We start from the raw sequence: 21,734 nt of genomic DNA on the forward strand, positions 1-21,734 counted from the left end.
CCTGGAAGAGGCTCTGGGCTCCTGGCTTCGGATCAGCTCAGCTCCAGCTGTTGCAGCTGCTTGGAGAGTGAATCATCGGACGGAAGATGTTCCTCTCTGTCTCTCTTCTCCTCTCTATATATTTGACTTTGCAATAAAAACAAATTTTTTAAAAAAGAAATGTATGTGGTTTGTCCGCCACCCAGGGTATTCCGTGAGCACAGGCCTGGGTGAGTTATGGCAGCTGGTGCCCACCCCTGATACTGCAAGCAATTTTCTGTGCCTTCCCTTGAGCACTGGTTCTGTTCCCACTCGTTGGGGCCAAAGGATTGTTTGTGCGACAGCACACACACACATACATCCCGTGCCCCAGTGTCTTAGCTTCGACTTGGACTGTGAGCATAGGGAGTAGCAGAGATGCCAGCTGGGCACGTGGGCGCTTCCATGTGCCCCGTGAACTTCTGGCACGGCAGGGAGGGGTGGGGGGCGCTCCTCCTCGGAAGAAGAGTGTGACCGCTTGGCGCTCTGGTCACCTCGGAGTGCAGGTAACCCGGAGACTGCAGGTCTCTCCGGGGCAACAAAGGGAAACAGAATGCCAAGATTTGGCGCGACTGAAGGGCCAGCCGCAGCCGCAGGAGCCGCTCCGCTCCACAAGGCGGCGCTGCTCCCCACGCGCCCAGTGCGGCGTTTGTTGTGTCCTTTCCCACAGCGGATTAGTAAACACGCAGCTGCTGGGGAAACGCGCGCTTCGCGTTCTCAGCGTGCCCAGGCTGTCCCCGGGGAAGGACAGGACTTCCTCTGGTTACAGCACCACAGATGGCGAAAGCTGGCACAACCGGGTGGGGCATCTCACTGAGCTACACTGCTGGATCCCACCCCGCCAAGCCGCAAATATACACTTATCACCTCCCACCTGCCACGCGCCACGTTTGGTTTTGTTCTCATTTCCCCCAGATGGCCACACTGAGGTCTGGGAGACCCTGGTGCCCACGACAGATGCCTCTGGGCTGGCACAAGGCAGGCAGGACTCTTAAAGAAGCCTGCTCACACGAGGGGCTCCATCCTGGCAAAGCCAGTACTGGGCCCAGTCTGTGACGGGCAGGAAGCTGCGGTTCTGTTCTCAGCATTTCCGAAGTTTTATTACAAAGAGATCAGAGAGAAGCACTGGGCACCCAGGCAGCCATCTGCCACGGTCAGCAAACAGCAGCCGCCAACCTCAGGAACCCAAGGCCAAGGCCACGCTGGGCCCACGCACACTCAGGGACCGCCGCCTCCGTCTCCTCCAGACTTCTGCAGGGACGCGTGCCAGTCGTGGCTCCGTGCCGACCGAATGGATACAAGGGCACCGTCCACACGGGTGGCCAACAACCTGGGATGCTTGCCGAACACACGGGGAAATGCTCGACAGATGTAACTTGGGGGGGACAGAAGGTGCCGGGGGCCACGGAATAGGCTTCTGACCTCACAGGAAACATTTCCCCACGACACAACACTCACGGATGTCTCCAGCACGGATCTAACACACACTTAGTCAACTACGGACATGGAGCCCACAGCGGAGGCCTTCTTAGCTCTAGTTCACTCCAGAAAGCCTTACTTACACCCCCGGGGCTGAGGCTGGGCGCCCGGGGTCGGGGGGTGCACTTCTGCCAGGGGGGCAACCGGCATGAGCTGCGGTCAGACGGCCAGACCTGGGGTGCCGTGTGCGTGGGGCGCGAGGTGGGATCCGTGGTTTCCCTGGGGCAAGCGGGCGAGCGGCACAGGTTCCTGTGGGTGGGCGGCCTCCGCAGAGGCTGCTGGGAATCGAGGGAGGGACTGTGCCCAGGGGCAACGGGCGCGTCACTGCTCGGTCAGTCTTGTCACCCGCCTCCTGCCAAGGCCTCTTGGCTGCGCTCAGCCCTTGGGGCGCACTGAGCAGTGCCCTTCCGGGGGGGTCTCAGGGAGTGGGAGGCGGGATTAGGTGAGGTAGAGCGATTTGTCCCTGGGCAGCAGGCTGTGGGAGAGAGGAGGGGCGGTTAGAGGGGCTGTGACCGCCCACTGAGGGCGCTGTGGCTATTCCCCAACCCCAACGCTCCTCCTGGAGTCCCAGTGGGGGCCACTGCACCCTCCCACAGAGGGATGCTTGTTCCAATAGTCCCACCCACCCAGGCCCCCTGGGAACTGGGAGTCTTCATCCCTGCTCTGCAAACACAACTGTGTTTACATTTTCTGGGCCTCAGTTTGCCAGTCTGCACAATGGAACTATTTTGGGCTGAAGGGTGCCTTGGAATAGTCTATACAGAACAACTGTGGCAGCAGGCCCATCCTGTGCTTGTTGAAACAGAGCCTTGTGGATCTAAGTCCCATGTGGCCACAGGAAGCTGGTCATGGGTGCCGGCCACTAGAGGGTGTGGGCCACAGTACTTAGGGCCCTGTTTGTGATGCTAACACCCTGGGTACTGTTCACAGATTGGCTGCCAATTCCAGCTGCGTGCTAAGAGGCACCCTGGGAAGGCAGCAGGCGGTGACTCCCATCATTGGGTCCCTGGCACCCACATGGGATGCCCAGATGGAACTCACAGCTCCTGGACATTTGGGGCGTGAGAATCAGCTACGTGAATTCTTGCACACACTCTCTTTGTCCAGAAGACACGGGGGACCCCCTCCTGCGAGGGACACCCTGGTGCCTGCACAGGTGTCTTTGGGCTGGTACAAAGCAGGCAGGGCTCTTAAAGCAGCCTGCTCACGTGTGGGTGACCTCTTGGCGGCTGCGGGCCCCTCTGCCATCACTGTGCCCCAGGCCCCCTGCATGGCAGGACAGAAGCAGAGCCCGGGAAGGAGGGAGGACCGCCAGCCCCAGAGAACTGACCTGCAGGTGCTGAGGCCGCACTCCCCACTCGGGTAACTGCTGTCCCAGTCTCCCCCACCAGGTGGGTTGGACGGGCCAGGGGAGCGGGCCCCGGAGCCGCTGGGGAACTCGAGGTGAGCGAAGTCCTGGGGAGTGAAAGCAGAAGCCAGTGAGCACAGAGTAGGAAGGAGAGAGGAGGGGTGGGGAACGGGGAGCAGGAAAGCGGACGGGGTGGGGTCCGGGCGCTGTTCTGTAGACTTCCCTCCTTTGGGACCTGTGACATGCCCATGGCCTCTGCTGCTTATCCCTCCCCATAGGAGATCATGTTCCTAACAGCTCAGCTCTGGTTTTAGCTGGGTTGGGTAGCGGTGGCTGACATTTTCTGGGCCTCAGTTTGCCGGTCTGCACAATGGAACCATTGGGCTGAAGGATGCCTCAGAATAGTCTGTACGGAACAATCGGTGGGTTTCAGACCTCAGAGGAGAGAGTAGGAGGTTGGTGCTTAGCCCTGCAGTGACATCAGCCCCTCAGGCTGCTGAGCCGAGATGGACCGGGCAATGATGGAAGGAGGCCATGGGACGTGCCAAGACTCTGATGGCAGCCTGTGAACTCTCCATGGCAGCCAGGGCATCTCAGATAGGCCAAGATGGTTGCAGACATGGGAAAGTAGAGGCATGAACAGGTAGGGTGCCCAGGCCATGTGCACAGCTGGTGAGGGGCAATTCAGATCCTAAGCCACCTCCCCTTACTGCCGGGGACCCCAGAAGTTCTCTTCCCCTCCTGCTCACCTGTGGTCCTGGCGGCGAGGGGCTCATTGCCAGCTGCACCTGCAGTGCCATGGGGGTGGGCAGGACAGGAGGCTGAGGGGCCGGGGACATACTGACGGGGGGATTGAGGAGGGCACCCTGTGCGTGGGGGGGCAGTGGCAGCTGCTGGTGCAACGGGGGGCTCAGCGGGAAGGCGGGTGGCGGTGGTGGGGACGCGCTAAGGCCCGTCAGCAGTGACTTGGAACCCAGCGTCCGGGCGAGGCTGGCAGGAGAGGCCCCGCTGCGGAAGGCCTGCAGGTCTGAAGGCGTCAGGAAGGGCGCCAGGCCTGGCATAGTGTACACAGGCTGCTTGGGGGGCAGCATTTTGGCAGGTGGGTTGGCCTGTGTGCTCTTGTTTTCGCTCTGCTCCGGGGGGCTCTGGAAGAAGAGAGGGGGAACCCATCAGTGTGGAAAAGGAGAAGGCAACAACAAGGTGAGTGGCGAGGCCAGGAGCTCTTGCGCTCCCCGCCATGGTCCCGGGGCTGGCTCTCTTGGCCCTCAGGGGAGAGGGGCAGACGGAGCAGGGAACTGTGTAAAGTGGTCAGCACGCACTTGGTCCTGACCAGACACATCCTTGCCTGCTTTTATGCTGGTCCATGGGGAATGCCCAGGTTCCTTAGGCAGCAGAGACGTCTGTAGCAGCCAGCCGAACCCTGCTCCAGCCCCCACGCCTTTGCCCAAGTCCCTTTTTACTCTGCCCTTTATCACCCACTCGATGCCATCGTCTCTGTTGGCAGCTTCCAGAACAACATCCCTGCCTCCACCACTCCCTAGTCCCTCGTGCTGCTGCTGACGGCGTGGGCCAAGGAAAGCCTGTAAAACGGGTTTGCTTATGAGCGCAGGCACCGACCACCATGATTGACTTCAGGCATGCTGCCCACTGCCCTGAGAGCTGGGCTCCCGCAGGAAGAATCTGCTTGCATTTCATTGCACCTGCTGCGCCCAGCGTGTGGCACGTGCCAGGTATCCTGCAAACCCAACCATGTCAGTCTCAGTCCTTCTGCCTGAGGCCTAGCAGGCAGCCCATTCCCAGGCCCTGAGTCTTACTGCCCCGCTCGAGGGCCCCACTCAGGGATCCCATTACCTTGGAGACCAGGCTAGCCCGGTAGGCTGCCAGAGCCTTCAGATACTCCTTCTTTGCTGCTTCAGTCTTCCTCTTGTAGGCCTGAAAGGTGCAAGACATGAGCGACACTGGGGAGGACGCTAAACAGAGGAGGCCGGGACAAGGGGCTAGGGCGATGAGATAGGCATTCGAGGGCCTTGTGTGGACGAGGGTGGTAGACCAGATGCTGAGGAAGCCACGCACGGAACACCTTCTGAGAACACTACTCAGGGAGCATGGAGGCCAGGCTGCATCACAGTTCTTCAGCCACATGGCTGTGTGCCCTTGGGTTAACATATTTCACCTCTCTGGGCATCCGGATGGCATTAACACAACTGACAACAGAAAGGCAGAACAAACTAGAAAGAAGCCCCCTTAGGAGCTGGTATTGTAGTGGAATGGGTTAAGCCACTCCTGCAGAACTGGCATCCCCACATGGGTGTCAGTTCAAGTCTTGGCTGCTCCACTTCTGACCCAGCTCCCTTGCTAATGCGCCTGGCAAGGTAGCAGAATGCGGCCCAAGTGTTTTGGTTCCTGTACGCGTGTGGAAGACTTGGGTGAAGCTCCTGGTTCCTGGCTCTGCTTTGGTCATTTGAGAAGTGAACCAGGAGATGGAGCAGCTGGAACATGAGCCAGTGCCCACATGGGATTCTGGTATGTGCAAGGTGAGGATTTATCCACTAGGCTATTGTACCAGGCCCATGAGCTATTTCTATCCGCTTCTCCCCCCAGGGGGACCCAGGTTCATGGTGACTCTGGTCTGGACTCCAGTCCTTCAAGCTGTGCGGCAAGATGGACAGGGATGCTCACTCAGAGGTCCAGCATAGTAAGGAAGTCACTGGGGCACATGGACAGCACACAGAACTGCAAGGAACAAAGCTTGCCAGCTTCCAGATGGAGAACCAGGCCTAGGAAAGCCCCCTGCGGGAGCTTCTAGTCCAAGGCCAGGTCTGGTCCCAGACCTGCAGGGTCTGCCCTGGGCTCAAGGAACATCGTAGGAAGGGGTTAATGGCTCACCTGCTTCTGCTCCTCTCCCAAACTGTCCCACATGGAGGCCACGATTTTGGACACATCCCCGAAGGTGGCGCTGGGGTTCTGCCCCTTGATGGCAGCCTGCGTGTCCCTGAAGAAGAGTGCGTAGGCTGACACTGGCTTCTGTGGTTCGTTGGGGTCCTTCTTCTTCTTCTTTTTGGGGTTCTTGGCTTTCTTCCCAGGGTCGGCCGAGGGTCTCTTCTCTCCTGAGATCTGTCACAAAACCACAGAGGGGGTGGATGCAGGGCCTGGCAGTCAGGATCACCTTCATCCCGTGTCACAGTGTCTGGGTTTGAAGCTCTGCTCTGCTTCCTACTCTAGATTCCTAACGCACACCTCGTGGGGCAGCAGGTGGCGGGCTAAGTGCCTGGGTCCTCGCTACCAACATAGGAGACCTGGATGGAGTTCCTTGTTCCTGGATTCAGTCTGGCTGTTTGGGGTCAGGAAGAGGCTCTATTAGCCTGTCTCTTTCAGATATTAATACTACTGCCATTACTACTAATAATAGAACAAAGGAAAAAGAAGGGCTGGTGTTATGTTCAGGATCTGGCCTGAGAGATTTTACAAGTGTTTATAAATATATATATATGTATATATATATATTGTCTGGCATACAAGGAGAGCTGTGTCATCCTGGGGCTGTGGCTGGGCCAGAACTGGAGTCACCTTTGTTGCCCCCAGCCCAGGGGCCAGTGTCTCCTGTCTGAGCATATTGGTTATGCTTCACAACCTCCAACTCCCTTGCAAAGAAGAGAGAGTCCCTGGCATCGGAGGCAGGGGTCTCAGGGTGGAGTTTGGAATCCACCACTGGCTCTGTGGGAGGGTCGGGGCCCAGAACTCCGCCCCTGATCTTTCTGTGACTCAGTTTACCTTCCAGGTAAAAGCAGGTGCTCTCTCATGGGGAGACTGACATGGGGTCAATGCAAAGAAAGGGCCAGGGCCTGGACAGGTGGGAGCTCTCACCATTGACACATCCTTAAGGAGTCAGGACTGCCTCTGGACTGCCTAGGGGTGCCCTCTCCTAGGCCACACCTGTTTATCAGAATCAGCATTGATGCGTATGTCAGTATGGGTGATTCGATTGTTCCATGTTGTGTGTGCATCTAGCACAACATCAATGTGTATCCCACAATTCCATATAATTCCATGGGCCAGACTTTGCAGACACAAGCTGCTCCTCGGGCACTCCATCCCACCCTGCCTACCTTGAAATGAGCTTCCGACTCCTCCTCCTGCGTGGAACTGGAGGGTGAGGGGGTTGCTGACTTGCTCCCTGGAGGTGAGGGGGAGCTGTGGGCAATGCCGCTCCGGAAACCCATCTGTGAGATGAGCTGGGACTGGCTGAGGGCAGTCATGTGGCTGGCCAGCATGGCAGGGCGGCCCAGCAGGGGCCCTGGCCGGCCCGAGTCATAGGCTGCCACCTCCGAGTGAACCATCTCCTGGATCTGCAAGTGGAGCACAGGGCATTGCGTTAGAAGGCACGGCATCACACATGGCAGGTGCCGCGGCTCATGAGCTATGGCTCTTCCTCAGCTACATCCCGGCCTGTGTGGCTGGAGCTCAAGGTGCAGGTCCACCTTTTCCAGCCCCTGCATGATTCTGTGCACGTGTAGGGGAACTCCAGTGACCACTTGTTACCCTGCTGCCCCTCCCCTGGACAGACAGTTGGCACCGTAGCCCTGCCCAAGGCTTCGGCCAACTGCTCACAGTTCATTCTGTGATGCAAAAGCTTGCCCTGGAATGGGACATTGATTCACTGAGCAGTCTACTAGCAAACACATCACAGACCGTTAGAAATCCTGGTCCTGTCGCTTACAAAGCTGGGTGATTTCAGCCAAATCACTTCACCTCACCGTGCCTGTCATTTTATCCATAAAGTGTGGATACAGTCAATCACTCCTCCCTTCTAAGGCTGTTACCGATACAAGGTAACTGGTCTTTAGGAAGCCCTGTGTTGAAGAAGCTTTTCTTGAATACCATGAATACATACACTGAGAAAGTTGAGCCATAATCCCCTTCTTAACTCTATTCCCCTTGGCAGTCTCTAGCTGGCCATGTGCGCCACACACAGGTATGTATGTGTGACCCAGGCATGCTCTGTGCACGCGGGGCAACGATTCACCTGCTCTTCTCATCCCCTCGGCATCCGGGCTCATCTCCACTTTCCCACAGTTGCTGTCAAGATCCGTGTTTTCCTCTCCCTGCTTCTTCATTAGGCAAGTTAATGGGTCTTCAATTTCTCAAATTTCATCTTTATTTAGTTTCTTTTGTTTGAAAGGGAGAAAGCAGTTCTTTCCTTTTTGCTGCTCATGTCTACCGACAACAGTGACTAAAAAATGTGGAATGTACTTTAAACTTTTGAGAGTTGAAAGCTTTCTTTGGGACCCAATCAGGATTCCGTTTTCCATCAATTCCACAAGTGCTTGCTTACCGGCAAGAAGTGACAGGGTTGGCCCGCCCTTATGTCTGGGCTCCTGTAAAGACCAGCTTGTCTGGTCTCCCACCACGTGCTCTGCTTTTATCAAAAATCTCCCTCTCATATTTAAAGGTTTGGTTTTGGGGAATTTGCAATGTTTTTATCACACACAGAAAAAAACTGAAAACTGTATCTTCCTAATGGACTGAACCTTTTCCGATGATGAAGTGTGTTGGTTTTGTTGCTGTTATTTTTGCCTTCAATTCAGCAGTCTGATACAAATGCTGCTACCCCTGCCTGTGTTAGTATTTGTTTGAAATCACCTGGCAGGTGTTTCTTTCGGACAATTTTTTTTTAACTTGTCTCTATGTTTTAACCGTTGGGGTTTTGCTTCTCCAGTGCTAATGTTTATATCATGGTCTGTTTTAACAAAAAAATGGAGGTGCTTCCTTCTTGCTGAGGAACAATATCAATAACACAGAAATTACATTCTGCTTAGACAAACGAAAGAGAACAGATACACAACCACCTGAGGCCCAGCGCCTTCTGCCTTTGTAATATTTTCTACGTCCAGCAGGTTTATTTTTCTGTTTCCTCTCTTGAATGTTTTGGTAATTTAAATACAAATCATATGGTATTGATTTAAATATATAAGCATACATTCCATATATATATACACATATATGCAAATGGTCCATTTCATCCAGATTTTAACATGTAGCTGCTTATAACTGGGATATTATCGCATTTTTAATCCACCATATGGCTTTTGTAGTTAAATTGTCATTCAAAATTGTCATATTGTGTATATGGGCTGCTTTTAAAATTGATCTTCTCAACAGTTTAGTTTTTAACTGTTTACCAAATGAACCGTTTCTTATATTTTTATGAATTAATCTGACAGTTTTTTAAAATTATAAGTAACTGAATTATGGTTTCCTATCTATGAATGTCATACTCAGGCGTCATACTTTTTCTTATCTAGCTTTCCCAAGTTAACCAACTTATTTGAATATTTCCTCTATGACTCACAGGGGCCTCTAGGGCAGGAGCTCAAGTCAACTGGCCAGGCAGGGGTCAGCTGGTGATGTCCTGATGCATTTTGCTTCTCCTATGAGGGGTGTTACGGGCACCCAGTGGGGGGTAGCTGGGGCCACAGTTCCAACGCCCCGGGGTGAGTGCAGCAGCCCCCTCCTCATCCACCATCCCCCGTGTCAATCTGCCCAGGCTGAGAAACCCTAGGATTTTTTTTCCCCTGAAAAGGATTTTCGACTAGTTCACCACAGAAAGTCTGATTTCCTTTTTCTATCACCCTAATGTTCTTTGGAAGAGTGTTTTCAGTTCATGGACCCTTCTGTTCTCATGGTTGGATAAGCTGACCGCTGGAATTTTATCTTCATAATCCATGCTGAGTTTTCCATTTATGGCTTGAGGCAGGGAGCGAGGGGAGTGGCAATCAAGTTATGTAAGATTCCTAGGCACCTCTGAAATAACGCTGACTCTGGAACACACAGGTTTCTCTATGCGTCTATTCAATACGTTCTTTTCGACGGTGTTAGCAGTGACATCTCGAGGAAAGCGAGTGAAGCCGCCACTCCTAGCGTGTTCCCGTCAGTGTCTCTACAGGGTTTAAACGGGTTTTCTTCGTATTTACTGACATGAAAGTCTTTGCCACTCAAGTGCCCCCAGAATGCTCTCTCCCCACCGAGGTTGCTCCTTGTCCATAAAAATATCAGCAGGTTTTGCCTTGATGGATGTTTCTGTCGTTATCACTTCATTTCTTCTGCCGTTTTACTTTTGTCCTGCGTCATTTTAAGAGTGTGTCTTGGAAACGGTACCTAAGGCTGATGGAGATGTCACAGAACTCACCTGGCCTCACAGAGGCCACGGGCATGCAATCCTATGGCTCTGAGACAGTTCTTGGTGAGCTTGCCCTACCATTCCTGATTGCTGTATGTGTGCCTGTTCTGCAGATTGTCCTTTGAACTTGTTATAACTTCTCACTTCTTCATTAGCAACGGCTAAATACATGTGTGACATATTTTCAACTTACTGAATGAGGAACTTGATGTTTCCTTGGGAAAAACTTACGTGGCCACAAAGATGATCATTATAACACTTCCCTCCCCCCCCCCCCTTCCCAGAAGAACTGGAAATCACCTAAATGTTCACCAGTTTGGAAAGGGTGAAAACCCATGGTATGGTCCCATCACTGAATTCCCTCATAGTTATGACGGATGGCCTAGCCTCACATCTATCAACGCCATGAACTTGGTAACAACAGTGCGTCCAGAGTTTCAGAAGAACACATATAGTCTAACGCCCTTATACACCTGTTCAAACACAAAGCATCATGACATGCTTTGGGACATGGAAGAGTATAGAAACAATATTCCCCATTGAAAGGGGAGCTCTGAGTTCCCCCAAAGTTTGCTTTCCCAACAGTCTGGTCAGAACAGGAGAGAGGGTGCCTGGCGTTGTCATCCCCACAGTTGCCCAGCCACAGTCCTGGGCACAACCTCTCCCTCCCTGTGTGTCCCTCATGCCCTGGACACCCTGGCCCTGGACACCCACTGCTGGTCATGTCTCCAACCATAACCCTAAATCTCTTTCCCACACTACTGTCACTCCCTCTATGGCACAAAAACGAGGAGAAGGGAACTCCCCTCCCTGACACTCTTCCCTGGGGCGGGCGTTGAAGCACAGCGGGTTCACGTGCTTGGGATACCTGTTCCCTATGTCAGAGTGGCTGGGTTTGACTCCTGGCTCCACTTCCAGCTCCAACTAACGGGCACCCTGGAAGGCAGCTCAAGTGCTTGGGTCCTGAGTTCCTTTCCTGCCTTTGGCCCAGCCTAGCTCTGGCTGTTGCAGGCATTTGGGGGAGTGAACAAATGGATGCAAGCTAAGTTTCCATTTCTCTGCTTTTAAAATACATAACAGTAAATTTAAAAAATTCACTGGCTTCCTGATGCTTTAGCCAGAAGCCAGGAACTTCTTCTGCACCCTGCAGTGGGGAGTAGCTGGGGCCACCTTCTACTGCTTTCCCAGGCCATAAGCAGGGAGCTGGATGGTAAGTAGAGTAGCCAGGGCATGAATTGGCACCCTTGTGGGATCCTGGTGCTTGCAAGGTGAGGATTAAGCCATTGAGCCATCGCGTTGGGCCCTCCAATAAAATTTTACTTACAAAACAGGCAGAAGGAGCCAGCACTGTGGCATATCAAAGAAAGTTACCACCCGCAGTGCCAGCATTCCAGAATGGCACAGATTCTAGTCCCAGCAGCTCTACTTCCAATCCAGCTCCCTGCTGATGTGCGTGAGAAAGCAATGGAGGATAGTCCAACTCTTTGGGCTCTTGCGCCCATGTGGCAGACCTGGAAGAGACTTCTGGCTCCTGGCTTTGAACAGGTCCAGATCTGGCCATCGTGGCATTTGGGAAGTGAACAAGTGGACAGAAGATTCTCTCTCTTTCTCTTATCTCTTCATGTAACTGACTTTTAATTAAATAGATTTTTAGAACATACAGGTGGCAAACCTTTGGCTACAGTACAGATTGCCAACTCCTGTGTCAGCTGAACACTGCTAATGGCAAGCGCACTTACCTTTTATCTGACTGTTGCCATTTGCCAGACACTGACCTTATGATCATATTTAATTCTCACTTAGTCACGGGAGGAAGCCGTGATCAGCACTGGCATTTTACAAGTGAGGCGGTTGGGCTCAGAGAGAGGTTGCATGCCCAGGGCCACTTAGCTGTAGGCAGCAGAGCTGGGATTCACACTGAGGTCTGTGTGGATCCCGGGCCTGCACGTCCATCCCACCCTTGGGCCTTGTGGGGCCCTAGCAAACACCTGCTTGCTCCCTCTGCTAAGCCCTGCACTGGTCACCACTCTCGGGAACCAGTGCCCTGTGGGAATACCGTGGGATGCCTCTGGGGTCCCTGCAGGACCACAACATTTGGCTCCATGGCCCCTAATGGCTCACAGTTGCATCCCAAGGGATTTCATGCAAGAGAGTGCGGAAAGGCCAGTTGAACTGCACATGATGCTGCTGCTGAGACAAGAGGCCAAGAGTGACTGTCCAGGAAAGAGGATTGTGGTGTTAACCATGGCACTAACTGAGTCTCTCTGGGGGTTTAAGAGGCACTGAAGGAGGCGGATGGCTGACTGGAATGTAGAGGATGAAGAGTGCCCAGGAGTCAGGCAAAATTCTTGGATGAACGGGAGACATGGAATGGGCATTGCCATTCTCTGAGGCAGAGACATAGGAGAAGGTTGGCACTGGGGAGCAGCTCAGGCTGGGGGGTCCACAGTGTCCATGGAAGTGAACACTTTCACAGGTGTGCAGGGTCAGGGTGTGGACGTACTTGGGTGCAAGGCATTAATTGGCTTATTCTACTTGGGTCAGTGAGAGGAGAAGTCAGTGTCCAAAGCTCCCCTACAAGCTCCAGGGTTTCAAGGAGCAGCTTGTAGGCCTGACACACGGCCCAGGGGTCTGGACTACAGACAGAGAGCTGTGGGCTGATCACTGCTCCTTGACGCTGAGCTTCTGCCTCGCCCCTTTCTCACGCCCTCTATTGTGCCTTTGCTTTGGCTTCCCGTGGGATCATTTCATGTCTTTGGTCCTCTAGGATCCCTGGCCCTACCCCATCATTCATTCACTCATGCATTTGTTCACTCATCAAACATTCCCCAGAAGCTGCCATATCTGAGACCCTTGGGTCAGATGCAGCAGATCAAGAACAGACTAACAATATCTCATCCAGAGAGAACAGTCTAATGGGGGAAGCAGGGATGCACCTGCAATTTTAACCAGTTCAGCATCCCAAGCATGCCTTATGTCCTTTGGTGGTCCTGGAGGTGGCGGGGGGCAGCTAGCAGAGAAGGAGCCCCTCCAATGCCTGCAGAGCCAGAAAGCCTTTCCACAGGAAAGCTCTGAGCTGACTCTGGAAGGGGAAGCTTCTGGAAGACAAGGAGGCACTGAGACAAGAAGCAGCTGGATGAACCTGGCATGCTGAACACAGCCTGGCAGAGCCAGAGTGGTGAGGAAAGTGGGAGATGAGGACAGTGGTACATCCAAAAGCTGGGCCTTGGTGGAGGCAAGCACGCCTGCTGGGTCTAAGGGACGGTCACAGGTAATGAGTGTGTGCCCTGACCACTGGTGGGGAGGCCTAGCAGCTGCAGCAAACCTGCCTCCCTGGAGAGCTGCCCCTTCTTGGCGCTCTTGCTATTATAACAAATGGCCACACCCTTAGTGTCTTAAAATAATACAAGCTGTTAAGATTCCCTGGGGCCAATGCTCTAATTCAGTTTCATGGGCTAAGGCCAAGTATTGGGTAGGGCTGGCTCCCCTTGGAAGCTCCTGGGGAGGGTCCCTTCCCTGTTGTCAGGATGGTTGCTGTCCTCTATCCTTGGCTCAGGACCTAGCTTACTATCTATGGATGTGCCTCTCTTTCTGTTTTATTTTTTTTTTTTTGGTTCCAAAGGTCCCTCTGTGTGTTGGACCTTCATAAGGATGTCACTGTCCTGATGTCACTGGGCTCACTCAGTAAGAGATCATCTGCCCATCTCAGGATCCTTGTCTCAGTCACATCTACAAAGTCCCTGCTACCGTAGAAGGTGACAAACACATTCATAGGCTCCAGGACCAGATGTGGACGTCCTGGGACGAAATTCTTTAGCCCAGGGACACGACAGAGCCAGTGACCTCGGCAGCCACTATCAAAGCACCATCATGCCAGCCTTTCCAGGGGGCATGCTGCCCTCTTAAACAGCCTCGGGCTTTAGGCGTCAAATATTTGAAGATGCTCTCCTTTCAGGGAAAACAAATCCAGCACAAAGCCAATAACAGCCAATCTCCACGCCTGGCCCTTGCTGGGAACCTCGTTGGAAAACATTTCTAATAAACTTCCATGCTTGGCAGGCGATCCTTTGCATGCTGACAAATTCCTCCTGAAATTTAGATGTCTTCTTCAGAGTAATGGCTCTAGCGCACAGGTGCCCAGCTGCTATTGTACAATCAGTGAGCATTTAATTGAAACAAATGACTATAATAATAGTACATTATCCCTGCAGGCCGGGCGCCACCACAGTTTTAATTATTGAGTTAAGAGTCACACTAATTTATCCATAAAGCAACAGCCCCCTTTCTGGTTAAACAGATGATCCTGTTATGAATATAAAGTCACCAGCAGGGGAGGATGTGAATGGTAAGCAATTTGTCCCCTTTGGGGGCAGGGCTGGGGGAGGGGGGCTAGTTTTAGCTTTGAAGAAAGGTTTGCAAACACGGTGTGGGGTCTGGGATGACTCTGGCTGCAGGTGTTAGATTTCTGTTTTGGCCAGGAAGAAGAGGTTGGCCTGGGATGTGGGCCCTCACACCTTGGCTCCCAGCCTGTCCTGGCTCCCTGTTTCATTCTAAGGAAAAGCTTGAGTTCTCAGTTGAGCCACATAGCTGTGATAACCCCATGGCTTGCACTCGCCCATATTCCCCTCGCCCATTCAGGGGGCATAGGATATTTAGAAACACTTTTACTCGTCACAAATGAGAGGGTGCTGCTGGCAAGCAGTGGGCAGAGGCCAGCAAGCTGCCAATCACAGGACAAGGACACGTATGAGATGTCCTTCTCCGCTCCTGGGGATCTTCACCTAGCCAAACCTCCTATCTCCTGCAAGACTGTTCAAGCCATTGCTTTCCTACAAGGCCTCCCCTGACTAGGCTCCCTAATGCTGACACGTGCTCTCTCTCCACTGCTGTACAAGTCCCAGACCTCCAAGCAGAGGCTCCTGTTTTTTCCTCAAAACACTGAGCACCAGTTGGCTAACAGGTAGTACAGTCTCTTTAGCGTTTGCTATCATGTGCCCCCTGCTAGGATGTAAATTTTCCTGGGCAAGGCTCTTGGTTCAGCACCTAGGACAACGCTTGACTCTTAGCAGGGTGAAATGACTTTTCTCCTTCCCTCCTCTCCCAGTCCAGTGACCTCCAAACTGGGCATCTGTCACCTCCTTATGATCTCCCCAAACAATACAAGTCAGCATATGCCACTGAGGCACTGGCCCGCTCATTCAAAGTACAGTGTTCCTGGGCTACAAAGGCAGGGAATTCCACTCAGCCAGGTATGACACCACCAGCAGTCACACTCCGCTACCAAGGACCAACTGCAGGTCACACTGGGTGCAGATGCGGGGACTGGACAAGCAATGAGGAAAGGGCGCTATTGCTACATCTGCTGGCCACGTCCTCCTGGCATTCCACTGGGCCACATGTCCCTGTGGGAACACACCAATGTCAGGCTTCTCCCCAGAGCTCAAAACCCAGTGGTGGGAGGGGTGAGCACACCTCTTCCCATCAAACAGCCTTCTGGGTTCTCACTGAGGGTCTTTGCTAAAATATATACTAGATGTTTTTCAATTGGGCCATTAAGATTGCTAAATTTTCCCTTGGTGCTCTGGTCACACAGGTTCATAGACCTATAGCAGTTTGTAAGAGGAGCCAGGAGGAGCAGGTGCAGGCAGGCTGCTGGGTCTCAAGTGCCCAGTGAAGCCACTGCACTTAACTCTGCAGGTTGCTGGGAATCCAGAAAGGTGCTCGGCAGAGCAGTGACTTGAATGTCACCAAGTCCAGCATGGCTGTTAAGGGTAAGAGTGACATAGCCACTCTTGGAATGGCAAAGATAGAAAGCAAGAGATGTCTCTTGATCTGTGTTCTGCTATGGCAGCAGAGCATCACCGATCGGGTAATTGACCATGGACAGAAATATCTTTGGCTCAAGAGGCTGGGAAGCTCGGGGTCTGGGGAGGAGCCACCGTGTCACCCTGTGGTAAAGGGTCAGAGATAGTACAAGAGGCTGAGCTCGCTTTTCCAACAATCTGTTCTCTCAGTGCTAAAGCAGCGACCCCAATTAATCCTGATCAGTTTTGTTAGGCCCCCCATCTGTCAACACTGGGGAACTTTGGGGGATCCACTTAAACTGCAGTAAGATGGGCATGAAAGACACCAAGGGACAGATGCAGGCGTGGAACTGGTCCCAGAAGCAGGTCAAGAAGGCATCCACGAGCTGGCCATTTATAAGACATGATGTGTCTGGTCAGGTGGGGAGGCATGCACAGCCTGGTGTCCTCAGGTGGACACAGGTCGGTCACATGGTTTGCTGCTTAGGGTAGGGGACTGAGCAGTGGAAACTGGCTTCCCAATGGTACCCAGCCACAAAGGTGGAGAATGAGAGATAGAGAGAGAAAGAGGGAGAGAGAGAGAGAGGCATTAGAGGAGTGGCTTGAGCAGAGCAGGACACCAGGCAGGTGTCACATGGAGGGAGCAGAAGAAGGAAGGAGTTTACAGAAGGGAGTGGCTCACTGAGCCCAAACAGCCAAAGTCAAATAGAATGGAGCCAGCAATGCGGAGGCCACCAGAGTCCCTAACCAGAGGAGCTTCACGGTCATGGGGCAAAGCGAGTGGGAGAAAGGCAGCTGTGACCTGCTGGCCCGGCTGCTTCCACCTGGGACCCAGTTTCCTTCCTTCAATTACTTCTCAAGATTCAGCTTAAATGCCTGTGCCTCCAGGTGTCCCTTCTGGCTTTTCCATCTAAGTCGGGGTCCACGGCAATGCACTTTCATAGCACCCTGCCATCTTCCCCATGGCACTTTTCCCAGCTGCAAGTGAATCTGAGTGCACTTCATTCTGGCTGTGTACTCCCTCTGTGAAGGCAGGGCCTAGGGCTGATTTGCTCTGAACCACTTCTTGGCATCTGGTCTCAGGCCTGGCATACAGCAGGCACTCAGTAAATGCTGAGGAATGAGCCAGGCCGACTAGCGGCTCTGGGCCCCGAGTTTCAGCCTCCTCAAGCCCCCATGTGGGACCTGTCTCCTTTCTCTCTCTCAAAGCACTCAAGGCCATGGCCAGACCCTACCTTTTCCAGGCTCCTCCTCATCCTAGCCCCACTGGCAGCCCTTGTACTGCAGTTTCCTTCCTCTTTACCCTTGCTCGGGCAGCTCCTCTGTGCCTGGAGCCTGGCCCAACTCGACCGGACATAGTGTCCAGGGAATCTGTTTGCTCCTGGTCGGCCACTCTATCCCCAACAGGCTTTCTCAATCAAGGGGCAGGGATGGAGTCAGATCTGTATTCAGAGACTCCCACTGGCTGCTTAACGGGGATGAAGAGGCTGTGGGAGAGACGGAGCCAAGAGACCTAGGCAGGTGCTGGTCAGCGTGGAAGATGTCCCAGTCACACCGGGGCAGTGAGGGGGCAGGATTTAGGAAGCTGGGGCTGCAAAGCCTAGTGGTGGGTGCAGGGTGGGCACAGAGATGCCTGCCAGGTGGTAGACCCCACCACAGGCCCCCACCATTAGAGGGAAACCTCAGAAAGGGCAGGGGTGATCCCCTCACACCAATTACACTGCACATTCGACATTCTGAATGAGCACGTGCGCTAATTAAAACCATCTTCCCCAAGAATTTATGCCAGGCTATTCCGGGCTAATTAGAAATCCTCTGTCGCTGATCCTGAACAGTCTGCTAATGCAAGTGCTGAAATCTCTTTGGCCAGCCTCGCATAAATTATTCATCAGGCCCAGCAACAGTTGTGAACTGTAATTTAAACAGGCAGCTCATGAATATTCAATTAGCACAACAAACACTGGCGTGTTTTTACTGCCCCACCGCACGGCATTTTGCATCCTCGCTCGTGTTTACATGTTTTTATGAACTCTCCAGGAAAGCGCTGCCTGTTGCAGCCCCTGGTTAAGCTTAGATTGAAATGCTAGAGGCGGGGAGGAGGCAGCAGGCACAGCCTCCGCCATCCTTCCTCGAAAGAGCTGTGGGTGCTCAGGCCCGAGGGGTGCAGGGCCTGGCCTCAGCAAACAGCCTCACTCTGCTACAAGACCCAGAGAGGGTAAGGACTGGCCTGGAGGTCACACAGCAAATCCAAGGCCTAGATGGGGTTTTGAGTTCGGGGAAATTCCCTCCACCCACTCTGCTGTAAATTCATCGGTAAAGGAGGGAAGGGGGACTGTGACCCCCAAGTCCATGTCAGGAAGGCAGAGGCTGTCAGGCAGGGTCTGCTGCTCGACTTATGGGGGCAATGGCCAGAGGCTGCCAGTTCTCGCACAGGTGATCCAGGCCTCGGCTGGCTCCACCTGCAAGAGTCAGATTCCCACACTCCTCCGCAGACCCCTGAGAGGAAGGGGGTCCTCTCTCCTCCTGAACCCTCCACGAATGGTCTCACACCCACCCTGATATCCTCTGGTGGACAGGTTCTGCTCTGACCCCATTTTTGCAGATGACAAACTGAAGTTCAAGGACCAGGGAGCTTGTCCCAAGGAAAGGGGCCTTGAGCGGGTCTGCAAGGCCCACCTGGGGCCTGCCTCTCCTCCCTGCACCAAGCTGTCCTCTGCTGAGAGAAGCGGGCTGGGTGGGGTAGGGGCTGAAACACAGCCCTCCCAGGGGTCCAGATGGAGGTGGGATGGGGGAAAAAAAGAACACTTTCTAATTATCAGTGTAAGAATTTTCAAACCGATAAAATCTAGGGCCCAACGACAGGGGGGTCCCGGACTTCTTTGGCACTCTGTGTGTCGGGGTGACAGGGGTGAGTGTGTTGGGGTGGGTGGCAATTGGTGCATCTGCTCGCTGGGCAGAGTGCCTCAAGCCAGGGTAGTGACAACCGAGCAAGCAGCCCCGGCACAAATACTATCCCAGAGCTACCTGTACAGCCCTGTATCCCCCCAGCTGCCTTATTCATATCACATGTAACCAGGCCTGGCTCTTACAGGTGTCTGAGAACAAAGCAGCACCAAGCCAGCACCTTGTGCAGCACGTGTCTATGCACAGTGCCTGGCAAAGGATGAGCAAGCCCTCAATGTGCCATTGCCATGGCCATCACCATCAATCACCCTCAGCAAAAGCCACACTCTCTGAAACCAAATGGTTCAGGGTCAGACACTAAGCCAGAGCTCCCTTGCAGAGACAGGGGTTGGGCATGAGCCCTGGCTTTATGACTGGAGTACCGAGAGCCTGGAGCTGCCACGGATTGAGATGGAGCGAGAGGATAATGGGGGAGAACAGGAATGTGCCGGGGATCAGGACCTTGGCTTTGCAGAGGCGAAATTAGACATCAACAAAGATATTCAAGGCTGGAGATAAAAATTGAGGCTTCATGGTACACACTGTAGCACATCGGGTTAAGCCACTGCTTGTGGTGCTGACATCCCACTTAGGACTGGCTGTTCTACTCAGCTTCTAACTCAGCCTCCTGCTATTGTTCCTGACCCCAGCACTGGCATCCCTGTCACTCATGAGCAAGACTCAGCCGGAGTTCTGGGCTCCTGGCTTCAGCCTGACCCAGCCCTGGCTGTGGCAGGCATACAGAGAGTGAGCCAGAAGCTGGGGCCCCATGGGTCAAGGAGAGGCTCAACTCCTGCTGAAGGGGATCCCTTCATCCCCTGACATGCGCCTCTCACTCTCCTTCCTGAGATCCCGCTCTTAAAGTCACTTTTCCAACTCCAAAGGGACACAACAAGGTATACAGCAGGAGGATCATAAAGGGCCTACCCATCTGTCGGAAGGCTGCTAAGCGGTGAGTGTGTCTCCTGATGGTTTGCTGTGTTGGAAGCTGATTCCTACTGTAGGCACGTGGAACCTTTAACGGGGTGAAGTCTACGGAGAAGCCTTGGAAAGAGCTGTGAGCCCCTTCCCAGGTGCTCGACGGCTGGTCGCCAATGTGGTCTCTTCCACTGCACCTGTTCCTTCTGTGAAGTGGGAGGTCTGTGAACTGAGGGTCACCCAATCTTGGACTTTCAGTCTCTCCAGCTATGTGCTGGATTGGCTGCTTTATTTTATAAACTAGTTATATTATAGTGAAATGAATGACTTATATGAAAGCCAGACTAAGACAGAGTTAAATTCAGCGTGGGACAGCCACACAACGGAGCACTACACAGCCCCTAAAAAGATGGGCATACAAAAAATGATGCACATAGAAACGTATCTATTGCTTATCACTGCAGAAAGTTGGCAAATCACAGCATAGCTCCAGCAGAGCAGACCAGGGTATGTGAAAAAATGCCACACTGCAGTCCCACTTACATAAAGTATATGTGTGTAGCACCCAAGGGAATGACTGAAGAGATATTTCGAAAATGGTTAGGTTAATCATGGCTCCCTGTGAATGGTGCAAATTTAATGCTTTTTATTTCTATTTGCTTATGTTTAATTTTACAAAATCCACAAAGCTTTGGGAAGATGGAAGGAAAGGATGTAAGAACACTTTATTTCAAAATTTATAGGACACAATCAAAGCCATACTAAGAAAAAGATGTACAGCTATTTTTTTTTATTATTAAACAAAAAAGCCAAAGCACTGAAGAATTGAAAATGAAAAAATTTAAACATCAACACAAAGAAAGGAAGGGGATTACGGGCAAAAGAGTAAATTAAGAAAAAGAAAATGGAACTGAAACATAAGTTTAATGCTCAGTTATGAATAAAGCAAAGTAGATAAACCAATAACAAATAAACTTCCAGTAGGGAATGAACATGAAAAAAGAGAGAAGCTGTAACCACAAACTTTAGGAATATGAATTGGGTAAAATTACAGGTGCACAGGCTATAAAAACGATAAGCTAATGCCATCTATAATTCAATGGTAATAACTGTATAGGTCTTGGCATAATAAACTATTCATTTTATGAGATGATGTACTCTCAATACAGAAGTATGAGAAAGCTGTCTTATAAAAAGAAAGCTGCAGTCCCATTTCACTATAAAATATGTAAAAGAAAACCCTATGCAAAACAATAAATTAAACCCAGGTTCATTAAAAATATATATGAGTATGTATCTGTATGTGTACATGTTTAAATATGTATGTGTAGGCACACACTATCACCAAGGGCTTGGCTGCACACACACACACACACACACACACACGCACACACACAGGAGGCTTCTAAGTTTGCAGGAAAGTCTGAATTATGTTTAAACAATATTTATAATGTTTTAAATCTGGAAAGCAGAGAGACAGAGAAAGCTTCTAGGCACTAGTTCACTCCCCAGATGCCCAGAGGACAGGCTGAAGCTGGGATCTAGGAATTCAGTCCAGGGCTGCTGTGTGGGTGGCTGGAACCCAGTTCCCTGAGCCACCACCTGCAGCCCCTCAGGATCTGCACTGGTGGGGTACTAGAGTCAGGAGCTGGAGCCAAGAATCAAACCCAGGCACTCGGCTGCGGGTCCTGAGCCAACATCTTAACCATTAGGCTAAACGCCAATCCTGTGCATTCTGCTTAATCCCATTTGCCATCAAGTTTCTTCCTATTTACGCATAAATATTGTTGCAGATATAGTAGTACTATGAATATTGGGAAATCTATTTATAAAACGCACCACCTCAATGTGGCAAGGAAGAAAACTGACATGAACACCCTGACACACACTTAATAGACATTTGACAGGGTACACAAAAACTCTAAGGAAACTGGGAAGGAATTGATTAAGGGAATTGGTTAAAAATATGCTAAAGAGGCAGTGGTGATGTGGCATGTGGGTAAAGCTGCCACCTGCAGTACTGCCATGCCCTGTGGAGTCTCAGATG

The 21,734-nt window shown here is 52.3% G+C and overlaps 1 protein-coding gene across 3 annotated transcripts in view; it reads right to left on the reverse strand.

Moving 5' to 3' along the window:
* Positions 1 to 885: 885 nt before the first annotated feature.
* Positions 886 to 21,734, reverse strand: part of TOX2 (TOX high mobility group box family member 2) — a 105,592-nt gene continuing 84,743 nt past the window's right edge. For 2 of the 3 annotated variants that reach the window (XM_040981447.1, XM_040981446.1), the window contains exons 4-9: positions 6,952 to 7,191; positions 5,732 to 5,959; positions 4,697 to 4,777; positions 3,595 to 3,990; positions 2,828 to 2,952; positions 886 to 1,972 (exon numbers count right to left, since the gene is read on the reverse strand). In XM_040981447.1, coding sequence (XP_040837381.1) covers positions 1,936 to 1,972; positions 2,828 to 2,952; positions 3,595 to 3,990; positions 4,697 to 4,777; positions 5,732 to 5,959; positions 6,952 to 7,191 — 1,107 coding nt within the window. In that variant the 3' untranslated portion in view covers positions 886 to 1,935. The remainder of the gene's footprint in view (positions 1,973 to 2,827; positions 2,953 to 3,594; positions 3,991 to 4,696; positions 4,778 to 5,731; positions 5,960 to 6,951; positions 7,192 to 21,734) is intronic. The other variant, XM_040981445.1, reaches the window with a different exon arrangement.

The sequence above is a fragment of the Ochotona curzoniae genome, unplaced genomic scaffold (assembly GCF_017591425.1).
Source record: "Ochotona curzoniae isolate NIBS_2020 unplaced genomic scaffold, NIBS_Ocur_1.0 contig_3520, whole genome shotgun sequence".
NCBI classification, from domain to species: domain Eukaryota; kingdom Metazoa; phylum Chordata; class Mammalia; order Lagomorpha; family Ochotonidae; genus Ochotona; species Ochotona curzoniae.